We start from the raw sequence: 13,321 nt of genomic DNA on the forward strand, positions 1-13,321 counted from the left end.
TTAAAGCATGCAGTAAAAATTGGGAATTATGAAATGTTTACCTTGATTAATCCCATGGAAAGCGATTCCTGTGCTTCATTGGTGTTCAAAGATACGCTTAGTGCGTGTCTGCGTGATGGTGTGAAAATCCAGGTTCAATGAGCTCTTCCCTTTCTACACCCAAATTCAGTCCTTGTGTGTGCTCTGAAGAGTTCGTGCAGTACTTGCTCTTTTCAACCCTTAAGAGAAAACATAACAGAACAAAACAGAAGCCTTGCCATTTTCCTTTATGTGTATATAAATATATAAATAAATAATTCATATATACCACATATTATACACACACAATTTGGACCACTTGACTTAATGAGCTAGTCAAGTGAATTAGGGTGAACCTATAAGTATCAAGCAATAATGTGTCCAGCCCCATTATGGACCACAATGCAAAAAATAAAATAACATTGATTTATGACATTATCACATTGATTATGTAAGTCCACACATAAAAATTCCAACAATTCTCCCACTTGGACTACATAATCAAACATCACAACATATACATAATCATAAATCAATGTCCCATAGAATCTCATCAAAACAAATAATCAATAGCAATCATACATGCGTCATTGCTTGATTCATAGGGACAATCCTTCCAACAATAGCATAATATTACAATACCAAAAATGGCTCCCACTAACTTAATGCAACCTAGGCTCCCAACAACCCCATTTGAGATACATGTTCCTAAAACACAACTATGGGTAAGCCTTTTGTTAGTGGATCTGCCAACATACCTTTTGTGGACATGTGCTGAATATCAATAAGAGACTTTGCCACTTTCTTCTTAACAAAATAGAACTTTACATCAATATGTTTGGAGCGAAAAATACTCCTAGTATTCTTAGAGAAAGCAATAGCTGCAGAATTATCACAAAATAATTTCAACGGTCTAGAAATGGAGTCAACAAGTCCCAAAGTTGAAATAAAATTCCGCATCCATATAGCATGACAATAAGCCTCATAACATGCCACATACTTTGCCTTCATAGTTGAGGATGTTGTAAGTGTTTGCTTGACACTTTTCCAAGATACAGCTCCTCCTGCCATCATATAAATATAGCTTGTAGTGGATTTCTTATCATCTATACAACCAGCAAAATCAGCATCACAAAACCTAACTACATCAAGTATGTTGGTGCGTCGATATGTCAACATTAAGTCCTTAGTTCCTTACAAATACCTAAGGACCTTCTTAGCAGCTTTTCAACGTTAACTCCCAGGATTGCTCAAGTACCTTCCCAACATGCCCACAACAAACGTAATATCAGGGCGTGTACATACTTGAGCATACATAAAGCTGCCAACCAAAGATGAATAAGGAATGGTTCTCATTTCCTCTCTCTCATAATCATTTTGAGGACACCGAGCCTTTGAAAACTTATCACCCTTCACAATTGGCGCTCTAGTAGAACTACAATTGTGCATATTGAACCTCTTCAATATCTTCTCAATATAGGTTCTTTGAGACAATTTAAGCACCCCATTAGCTTTATCACGAAGAATCTTTATGCCTAAAACATAAGAAGTCTCACCAAGATCCTTCATGTCAAAATGGGTTGACAACATGTGCTTTGTCTTAATCAACAAGTCAGAATCATTTGATGCGAGAAGTATATGTAACTACTCCCACTAACCCTCAAATATATGCATCTGTCAACTGTATTCTCTTTAAAACCATTTTGGATGATAATTCTATCAAACTTCAGATACCACTGCCTCAAAGCCTGTTTAAGACCATTGTGGACCCGCATTTTTCACGTGCGCCCCCACTCGATCGGCGAGACTCGCTTTTCTATTTGTGAAAAATTAATTTTGGAAAAAGTCGGAGTCGCCACTTATTTTATTTTTATTTTAAAGGGAAAATAAAACAAGAAATAAAAACCCTAAAATGTGACTCCATAATTTTTGGAAAAAACATGTCTTTGAAAAACCCGAGTCTAGGTTCGGGGATCAGGTTACTTACTGGGAAGGTACCTTTAGGAGGTGGCACCCCTCTAAACCCTAAAGAGGTCTCTACTGACTAAGTTGAGAGAAAGGTGACAATTAAATGGTTGATCATGAATACCTAGGTAGGCTAGGTGATTTCAAAAAATAGTATGCCAAATAAGAAACTCTAATCATAAGAGAGAATCAAAGTGCGTACCTGAACGGCTTCTCAAGCGCTATCATGAAACATAAAAGTTAGTATAGAAATATATCACAACATGTGTTTTTGTCAAAGATAATCAAACAAGCATCAAATATATATCAAGGCAATCAAATAGGATAGCAAGCATGGGCATAGTACGCAATGACAATCATGTTCACGGGGTTTAGAAAGTGGGTATTAGGGAACGTACCTGGATAGCATATATAACTCATAGCGTGCTTCCGTAGGATAAGAGGGTTAGATAATAAATAGTAAAATAAGAAACCCTAACATGCTTAATTAATTGGCATAACAAAAAAGATCAAAGAATATGAAATCATCAATTATTACACACATCTTATGTACAATTCCAAAAAAAATAGATATGATTGTAACAACCAACAAAGGCGGTAGCAAAAATAAGTTTTGAAAATATATATATATTTTTTATGTAGGGGTTTCACAAATTCCCCAATTGATATACACAAATCTAACCTGGAATTATCCCATTTATGTGGGACCATAAGCTTGGATTCGTGTCTGATTTTAAACCAAAATTTTCATTAAAAAAAAAAACCGAGAAAGATGCAAATCGATCAAAAAATGGTTTCATATTATTTTAAGAAAATGGGGTTTTTTGATTCTAAGGACTCTAAATGATTTTTTTTTTTAAAAAAAGAATTTCTTAAAGGGGTCTTCAGAGAAAAAGGTTTTGATTTTAAAATAAAAGGAATTAATTTTTAAAATAATAAAACATAACAAACTAACAAAATATTACCCAAGACTAACATTTAGATTTCAAGAAACACATGAATTAAAATAAAAATAACCAATCAAAGATTAAAGCCAACAAACTTAGCATATGGAGATAATAATATGGAATCAATTAAGGTAAATTAGCATTTTAACAAAATATGATAAATCAAAGACCAAAGTTCAACAATCTTGAAGGTATGAAACCAATGACATGCAATTAACTGGATTAATTATCTAAAATTCCTAAAGCTCATACTAAATGTCAATAGATCAAAGCCAAAATTACCATACTTAAAAAATGAAAATAATTACATGTGATTGACTAAATTAATTAAACAAAATTATAATCAATTGAAAAATTGGATATAAACGGATTAAATTCAAAGTTAATGAAATAAAAAACACACAAACACATTCAATACTAAAAATAATTAATACTATATTAAATTAAGGACATCATCATCATCTAATAAGATTGACTAAACTATCAAATTGAAATCACAAATATATTTAAACTAAAGCAAATAAATAAATTAACAAAATAAAATTAAACTAAGATCAAAATTAAAAAAATGGAATTCGTCTAAGAGGGTTAATCAAACAATTGAATTAAAATCATGAATGTATTCAGATTATAAAATAAATTAAAATTAAACTAAATTGAAATTAAATTCTACTTAATAAAATTATTGGAATATTAAAAACTCAAACTTTATTTGATACAATAATTTAAACTAAAGAATTAAGATCCACGAATGCCTTTAAGTTAAAAACGAATTAAAATTAAAGTAATTGAAATTAAAAACACAAACTTTATTTAGCGTGATTATTTAAACTAGAAACGAATTAAAATCAAACTAATTAGGATCACTAACACATTCAAATTAAATCATAAATTAAATATAAGTTAATCCGAAATTAAAAAAGTAAACTTTATCTCACAAATTATTTAAACTAAGGAATTAAAATCACAAACATATTTAAAGTAATAGCTAAATTAAAATTAAACTAATTTGGGATTTTAAAAATATGAACTTTATCTATCAGGAATACTTAAACTAATGAATTAACATCTCAAACACATCTAAACATATAGAATATATTAAAATTGAACTAAATTGAAATTAAAAATAAGAACTTTTCTAATATGAATAATTAAACTAACGAATTAAAATTACAAAACATATAGGATATATTAAATTCGAACCAAATTGAAATTAAAAATAAGAACTTTTCTAATAGGAATAATTAAACTAACGAATTAAAATCACAAACATATGAGATAGATTAAAATTGAACCAAATTGAAATTAAAAATAAGAACTTTTCTAATAGGAACAATTAAACAACGAATTAAAATCACAAACATATTGGATAGATTAAAATTGAACTAAATTGAAATTAAAAATAAAAACTTTTCTAATAAGAACAATTAAACTAATGAATTAAAACAACAAACACTGAACATAAAAGGTAGATTAACAGTGAACTAAATCAAAATTAAAAACAAAAATTTTTCTAATAGAAATAATTAAACTAACGAATTAATATCACAGCTATATGGGATAGATTAAAATTGAACTAAATTGAAATTAAAAATAAGAACTTTTCTAATAGGAACAATTAAACTAACGAATTAAAATCACAAAAACATATAAGATAGATTAAAATCGAACTAAATTGAAATTAAAAATAAGAACTTTTCTAATAGGAATAATTAAACTAACGAATTAATATCACAAACATATGTGATAGATTAAAATTGAACTAAATTGAAATTAAAAATAAGAATTTTTCTAATAGAAATAATTAAACAAACGAATTAAAACAACAAACACTAAACATAAAAGGTAGATTAACAGTGAACTAAATCAAAATTAAAAACAAAAAACTTTTCTAATAGAAATAATTAAACTAACAAATTAATATCACAGACATATGGGATATATTAAAATTGAACTAAATTGAAATTAAAAATAAAAACTTTTCTAATAGGAACAATTAAACTAACGAATTAAAATCACAAACAATTTGAAAGCGTACACTTACCTATAAACCGTTATTTGTGGAGATTTTATGGGCTGCTCCTCTCTTTTTTATGGTCATGTGTCGGTTCCTCAAAGTTCTTTGCGCATCATCTCAAAAGAGTTGCTCTCGTATGCTCTCTGCCCTCCCAAAAGAAAAGTCTCCCACGTCTCGATCTGCTATTCTCTATATATGACAACCCACCTTTATGGAATATTTTATTTCCTTTTGGGATATGTACGTGGATATATGGAAAGTGCATACATGTGGCTCACATTGGAGACTCTCTCAAAGATGCAGCTCGCGTCTCGGATTAGGGAAAGTAGACTGTGCCTTTCCTTTTTTAAAAATGTGGAAAAGTCCCCCATTAGTATCGTGTGATTCTCCATTCCTTTTTTGGTGTGTCCAGTGTTGGAAAGTGTTTGGTGTGTCCTTGCGGATGTTTGGGCATTTTTCCAACATGACCGCATGTATTTCTTCAATGGAATGTATTGATTCTTCAATGGAGTTGATGGCAGCTTGCGTGCTAATGGTCCTTAGTAGTGCATGCTGCTTTTCCTTGATTAAAAAAAGTGGACTGTTACTCCCCAAAGAGATCAAAATCTGGGCTGTTTTCTTGATTAAAAAAAATGTGGACTGCTACTCCCCAAAGAGATAAAAATCTGGGCTGTTTTCTTGATAAAAAAAAGTGTGGACTGCTACTCCTTAAAGAGATAAAAAAAAAACTGGGGTGTTTCTTTGATTAAAAAAATGTGCTGTGTTATTTCTTATCTTTTTCCCTTTTGGAGGCTTGTATTTTGATTTTTATATAGAAAATTCTTTTCTTTTGTAACGGAAAGTGATGTTTTAATTGGAAAGTGGTATTCTAACTTTTATATTAAAAAACTTAACTTACCAAAAAATATATTAAAAGCACTTTAAGAAAATAACCAAATAATAAAAAAAATACAAAATAACTTACTAAAAAATTTATTAACGTACATATTAGTAAAAAACATTTAATAGTAATAATAATAGTAATCATAAAAAGAGATAAGATAATTGATCACATGCAATTTTGTAAAAACAAATAAATAGATAAAAGTAAACAAATAGCTAAACAAATATAATAAATAAATAACTAAATAAATAAATAGATAAATGAATAAGAAATCAAGCTTATGCAAGTGTTAAGAAATACAAATCATACGAACTATGCAAGTCATACAGGAATTATCTAAAAGGTAACATAGGTGGGTCAGGATGCCTAAGTGGACCTAACAAACCAAAGTGGGTCTAGATGTGCCTAAATGAGCTTAGGTGAGTCTAAGTGGGCTAAAGTGGACCTAAGTGAGCTTAGGTGAATCTAAGTGGGCTAGGTGTACCTAAGTGGGTCAAGGTAGACCTAAGTGGGCTAGGTATACCTAAGTGGGCCTAGGGTGAGACTAGGTGAGCCTAACTAAGTCTAACCTGAAGTGCACTTAAGTGAAGCCTAATCTAAACTTAAAGGGCAGCGAAGGTCATAATGTGGAGCTGGGTAAACCCCTCAACCAAAGTCTCCAAAGTAGCTCAGAGAAGGTAAGTTACATGAGTAGTAATAGGCCATCAAAGAATCACTGTGGAATATTGGAAGTGAACTTAAAGACATGTATTAAAAGACAAAATGGAGGGTCTACAACCATAAATTGACTTATTGAGCTTGCAAACTAAATCTTCCTTTCCAACTTCTGCAAAACTAGTAGGCTGCTCCATATACACGTCCTCATCCAGATCACCATTCAAGAAAGCTGTCTTGACATCCATATGATGTAGCTCCAAATCAAAATGAGCTACTATGGTCATAATCACTCTAAAAGAGTCCTTGGTCAATACAGGTGAGAAGGTTTCTTTAAAATCAATTCCTTTTCTTTGACTATAACCTTTAACCACAAGTCTAGCTTTATATCTCTCTATTTGCCCGCTAGAAACACGTTTAGTCTTAAAAACCCAATTGCACCCAACTGGTTTATAACCATGTGGCAATTCGACTAAATCCCAAACACCATTCATACGTAGAGTTCATTTCATCATTCATGGTTTCTTTCTAAGAAGTGAATTGAGGACAGTGAATTGCTTCTTGATAAGTGACTGGATCAGAAGCATCATAACCATCATACTCATGCTCCTACAAATAAATCATGTAGTCATCTGAAATAGCCAGCTTACGAACCCTTTATGATTTTCTCAAAGGAATCCCATCAACAATGGTATCATCAACAGGAATGTCAGGTTCCACTTGATCACCATGCTTTCCTTGATTAGTGGACGGCTGTGGGACAATAGGAACATCCACATTTGGAACATGAGATGTAAGAAAATGAATTATAACATGCTCATCTCCAAAAGGTATCTCACGAGGCACAAAATTGGGATCAATATTAACTTCATTTTCAAAGTATACAACCCTATCTGACTCAATGATCCTAGTGGTATGAGATGGACAATAAAATCTGGAACCCTTTGATCCAATGCAATAATCAACACTAATGGTTTTAGGATCAAGTTTCTTTGACTGTGGGTTATATGGTCTAACCTCAGCCTTACATCCCCAAACATGGAAATTGTGAAAGCTTGATTTTTTCCCTGACCATAGCTCATAAGGTGTCTTAGGCACAGACTTACTGGGCACTTGATTTAAAATATATGTCATAGTCTTTAAGGCTTCACCCCACAGAAATTCTGGTAAAGAGGAATTAGACAACATGCACCTTACCATATCCAACAATGTGCGATTCCTCCTTTCTACAACCCCATTCTGTTGAGGAGTGCTTGGAATTGTAGATCTAGCATCAATGCTGCATTCCAACATAAACTTAGCGAATGGTCCAAGATTCCGTCTAGTCTCATCATATCTCCCATAATACTCACCACTTGTATCAGACTTCACAACTTTAATGGGTTTTCCCAATTACAACTCCACCTTAGCCTTAAAGGCCTTAAACACATTTAGGAAGTCAGATTTCTCATGGATTAGCTCAACATAACCATATATAGAGAAATCATCAATAAAAGTGATGAAATATTTATAACCCCCTAAAGTAGTTGGTGTCAAAGGACCACATATATCTATGTGGATCAAGTCTAAAGTGCTTTCACACCTATCAATTTTCTCATTTCTGGTCTTAGCTGTCATCTTCACCTTTAAGCAAACAACACAAGTCTCAAAGTCTGAGAAATCAAGATTAGAAAATACATCATCTCTAACCAATCTCTTTAATCTTTGCCTAGAAATATGACCTAGGCGTTTGTGCCACAACATGGAAGAACTCAAATTCATTATAGCACGCTTGCAACCAACAATAGAATTAACAGAAGATGAATCACATAAAGGACCATGATGCAAACTGAGACTATAAATATTGCCAAACAAAACAACATTGCCAATTAGAATTGAGTTGCTTAAAATATCTACTTTTCCTTCTTCAAAGTGGAAAGAGTAACCTTGTCTATCCAAAACAGATACAGAAATCAAATTCCTTCTAAGTGAGGGTATGTAAGCAACATTGTGTAACAATAAAAAACTTTCTGTGGTCAATCTTAACTTTATCATGCCAAAAAAATCTACTTTCACTTTGCTTCCATCACCCATATACACATATTCTTCATGCTTTGACGACCTCATTTTGTTTGTCATCTTTTGCAAAGAATTAGTAACATGAATAGTAGCACCAGTATCTAACCACCAAAAATTGACATGAACATCAACAACATTAGTCTCAATCATGTTTGCATTCAAATTAACCACAACCACAATTTTACCTTTATTCTTCTTCTCTAGCCAATTTTTAAACTTGAAGCAATCAGCCTGCTTGTGCCCAATCTTGTGGCAAAAGTTGCATTTTCCCTTGAATTTCTTATTCTTTATAGCATTAGAAGAAGCAGATGCATTAAAGGCTCCTTGACTCGAATTCACTTTCTTTTTGAATTGCTTAGAGCCTCCAAAATTCTTGTGCGGAGGTTTTTTCTTCATACTGCTCACTTGGTTAGTAACAAGAGCAGTATGAGTCAACTTCACTAAATCAAAGGAAGTAGGAAGAAACTCAAGTATCAACCATTTCAAGAATTTCTCACTCAACTCCACTTTCATCTCATTTACCTTGTTGAAGTAGTGTTTTAGCTTGATGATGTGATCTTTAACCCCACCTACTCCATCATACATAGTGGTTGTGAGAAGTTTCAAATAAGTTGTCATTTCTGCCCTATCAATCTTAGTATAATTGACCTTCACATATTCCAAAAAATCTTTGGTCATTTCCGTCTTTGGCACACATTCTTTAATAGACTTATTTATAGTATACTTCATCACCATCAAACAACTCCTATTGGAGTGCTCTCATTTATCATAAAAGGATCTTTCATCAGTAGAGCTCACATTAGTGGGCTTACTTGGCTCATCCACTCTCAAAGCCAAGTCCAAATTGTGCAGAGTCATATGCACATTGAAAGACTCATACCATTCCTCAAAATTATTTCTAGTAAGAGGCTTGATGACTAATAATTGCAGAGTAATTCCAGGATTGCTAGTAGCTGGAAAATAGCAAAATTAAACAATATGCATGTTACTACAATATCATACTATTTGCTAGTTTTTAAAATTTCTAAATTTAGCGATAGCTTGGAATTTGAAATTCTATAGCGGTAAAGACAACTAATTAAATATCATAATCAAAATGCACTAATTTTATTACTGAAAGGGCAAAGAAAATTATTACGGTTCATAATATATAATTAATTTCCTTCACCAATCTAAGCATCCTACCAAGTATTATAATCATCGATAGGACAATTACAATACCCATATGGACCTTAGTAATCACAATAATAAAACAACCAAAAGTGGGAGATAAAATATCTCAACAAAGACAATTCGACACATATAGGATCACGATAGACAACCACATATATGTTCACTATTGCCATGATAAATTTAAATATTCAATTTGCACAACTTGACACACTTGGAATTGCGATAGGCAATCACACAAGTGTTTTTTTTAATGTCATAATAAATTGAAATATTTAACAAAAATGGCCTAGGACAACATTATTTGTATAAGATAAAAATTATACCATAAAGAACAATAATAATAATAAAAAAGTCCCAATAAGACCAAATTCAAAAAATGCATAATCATTCCAAGAATACCAAGATAACAAAAAAAATTATTTATTTATTTATTTATATTTATTATTATTATTTTAATGATGTCATGATGACATCATCGTCTTCTCCACCAGGCTGAACACGACTTGGTTTTGCTGGAGAAGAATTTTTTTTTGGGCAAAAAAAAAAAAAAAAAAAAAAAAAATAAATAAAATTGTGCAATTTTCGACAAAAACAATTGGGTGTCCATCCTCAAACATCAAACCTTCAATCTTGACAAAAAATTGCACAAAAACGCATAAAAAGAAGATCCAAAACAAATCCTAATTTTCCAAATCCCATCAAATGATCTCCAAAAAAAAAAAAAAAGATGGGTTTTGCTCCAAACAATGTTTTCTACAAGTCTCCAACATCAATCGGGCTTCAAAACGGAGAATTAACACCAAACGAAAGCCCCAAAAAAATTGGCTTCCAAATCAGAAAACGGGAAACCCTAAATAACCCAAATATTACAGCTTAAATGTCATCCATGGAGGCTCTGATACCAATTGATGAAAAATCTTAAATCACATAGGATCTCATGTAGACATTAAAGCATGCAGTAAAATTTGGGAATTATGAAATGCTTACCTTGATTAATCCCATGGAAAGCGATTCTTGTGCTCCATTGGTGTTCAAGGATACGCTCAGTGCGTGATGGTGTGAAAATCCGGGTTCAATGAGCTTTTCTCTTTCTATACCTAAATTTAGTCCCTATGTGTGCTCTGAAGAGTTCGTGCAGTATGTACTCTTTTCAGCCTTCAAGAGAAAACAGAACAGAACAAAACAGAAGCCCTGCCATTTTCCCTTATGTGTGTGTGTATATATATATATATATAAATAATTCATATATACCACATGTTACACACACACAATTTGGATCACTTGACTTAATGAGTCAGTTAAGTGAATTAGGGTGAACCCATCAAAATCAAACAATAATGTGTCCAACCCCATTATGGACCACAATGTAAAAAATAAAATAACATTGATTTATGATATTATCACATTGATTATGTAAGTCCACACATAAAAATTCCAATACTTTCTAGCAGGTAACTTTCCTTTCTCAAAGCCTTTTCTTTTACCAGAAAAAGTGAACTCAAACTAGGAAAAATAACCAGAATGATAATGCCAAAACATTGGATGCCATAATTGTAGGGCTCACACCAGCTTCATAATGCAAACTGAAATCACAACACTAGATGCAACACACTGTATGGGCATTAATGCTACATACGTAGGTACTGCAACATGATAGTACGTAGTGATTTAAGAATTAATATTGATTTGCTTGTGAATTAAACAAATTAAATGAATGAAAGTCAAGCTTGAGCTTGTTTAGTTTTAGTAGGTTAGTGAAAAAGTCAAACAAACTTTCAATTAAGTCGAGCTTGCAACTAGTAATTTTTCATTTAGCAGCCCCATTCTATAACCCCACTTTTTAACACAGTGGATGAGTATGTATATAATAGATATAATTTTTTTGCAGTAGTCAAAGATCATTGCATCCAGACTCATCTCTGACAGTTGATAAGGGATATATGCTAAGAAAAAAATAGTTTCCATATAGGTAGCCACATTGAAAGAATCAGAAAGTAAGATAAATATAATGTCAAAGGTAGTAGCATATACGCTATCAATATGAAGAAAAACAGTACAGAAAGTGCTAAAGTCATTAAGCATGGCTGCTGGGTTGTTGCCTATAGAAGCCATTGTACTTGTAAAATGAGATTTTCTTTGAAAGCTAGAAGAAGACTTGGGTAAATGATGTAAACAGAGATACCTTCTTCCATCACCTTTCTATAAATATTCCTGGCCTTCTTTGAGATAAATTAATAAAAGGATATATTGTAAATTTTCATTATGCCTTTGATCAAGATTTATACGTACATGTTTTGTGGTTTAAATATTTTGTTTTTATGCAATAATGGACAGCCGTGAACTTCTTCTCATAACTAATAGTCGTCCATCTCAGAGGGGGATACATTTACTGAGAAAGATTTAAAGATCATTAAACCCTAAAGATGTAACTCAGGGTGGTCGAAATTTTTCTATGAGAGAAAATGATCGCCCACATGGAGAGGTCAGACGTGGGGCGATGATAGACTTGTATTTCAAAAGGGATAGTTGGGGTCATTAACTCTCCCAACACTGTTTGTAGACGAGAAAATAACCTCATTTAAGCCCTCCTCAACTATCATCCTCTTCTCATCTCTATATATTCTTTCTTTTAGCCCCCCACTTCTCATCAAATTGAGGTCATCTCAGTTATACTAACTTGCAAAGATGGCTTCTAAGTTTCTTCTTCTTATGCTTTTTAGTGCTCTTGTTTGCACCGCCACTGCTGCTAGGAGGCTTGTGAGCCAGAAGGGTTCTTCTGAGGATGAGAAAACGTTCTTTTTTGACCCCGGGTATGATGGAGGGCTAGGTGGTGGAGGTGGCGGCGGCTTTGGAGGAGGAGGTGGTGGTGGGTTGGATGGGGGGGCCGGCTTTGGTGGAGGTTCTGGATTTGGAGCAGGAGGTGGGCTTGGTGGAGGTGGCGGTGGAGGGTTCGGCGGCGGTGGTGGTGGAGGACTAGGTGGTGGGTCTGGGTTCGGTGGTGGGGCTGGGGCTGGTTTTGGAGGTGGGACTGGGGTTGGTGGGGGAGCCGGAGGAGGTGGCGGTGGAGGCTTCGGTGGTGGTGGTGGAGGAGGCGGACTTGGTGGAGGAGCTGGTGCCGGCTTCGGTGGAGGAGCTGGTGGTGGACTTGGAGGTGGATTTCCTTGAAGGACAACAAATGTGTGTCCAATAAATGCTACCTCGATCTTCTAGGCTTTATGTTAAGAATCTAGACATGTATGTGTTATGTGTTGCTATCTCTTCAGTATGAATTGTTTGTATGTTAAAGATCCTTGTCCAAACCTTGATGAAGACATTAATAAGCTCTTTTAAGTGAAAATCCTTTTCTCGTATTTTCCTTTTTGGTGGAGGTTAGCAGAATCCCACATTACTCATATATAGAATATACCTTGAGAGCTTTTGCTGGGCATATATATATATATATATATATATATATGGCCATGATTCTGCATCACTTTCCCAACTAAACAATCCAATCCATCATTGCATTTTTCTCCCCTCAGAATACGTTCAACTACCAAGTAACTTTACAGTCGGCAGACTCGACACACCCATGCTATTTCACTGGATCTCCGGATCAAGGGTTCA

The 13,321-nt window shown here is 33.3% G+C and overlaps 1 protein-coding gene across 1 annotated transcript; it reads left to right on the forward strand.

Moving 5' to 3' along the window:
- The first annotated feature begins 12,338 nt into the window (after positions 1–12,338).
- Positions 12,339–12,880, forward strand: LOC117908118 (glycine-rich protein 23-like). Its single transcript, XM_034821789.1, has one exon. It carries the CDS (start codon positions 12,401–12,403, stop codon positions 12,878–12,880), a length of 480 nt encoding a protein of 159 aa, XP_034677680.1. The 5' UTR covers positions 12,339–12,400.
- The last annotated feature ends 441 nt before the right edge of the window (positions 12,881–13,321 follow it).

The sequence above is a fragment of the Vitis riparia genome, chromosome 19, assembly GCF_004353265.1.
Source record: "Vitis riparia cultivar Riparia Gloire de Montpellier isolate 1030 chromosome 19, EGFV_Vit.rip_1.0, whole genome shotgun sequence".
NCBI lineage: Eukaryota > Viridiplantae > Streptophyta > Magnoliopsida > Vitales > Vitaceae > Vitis > Vitis riparia.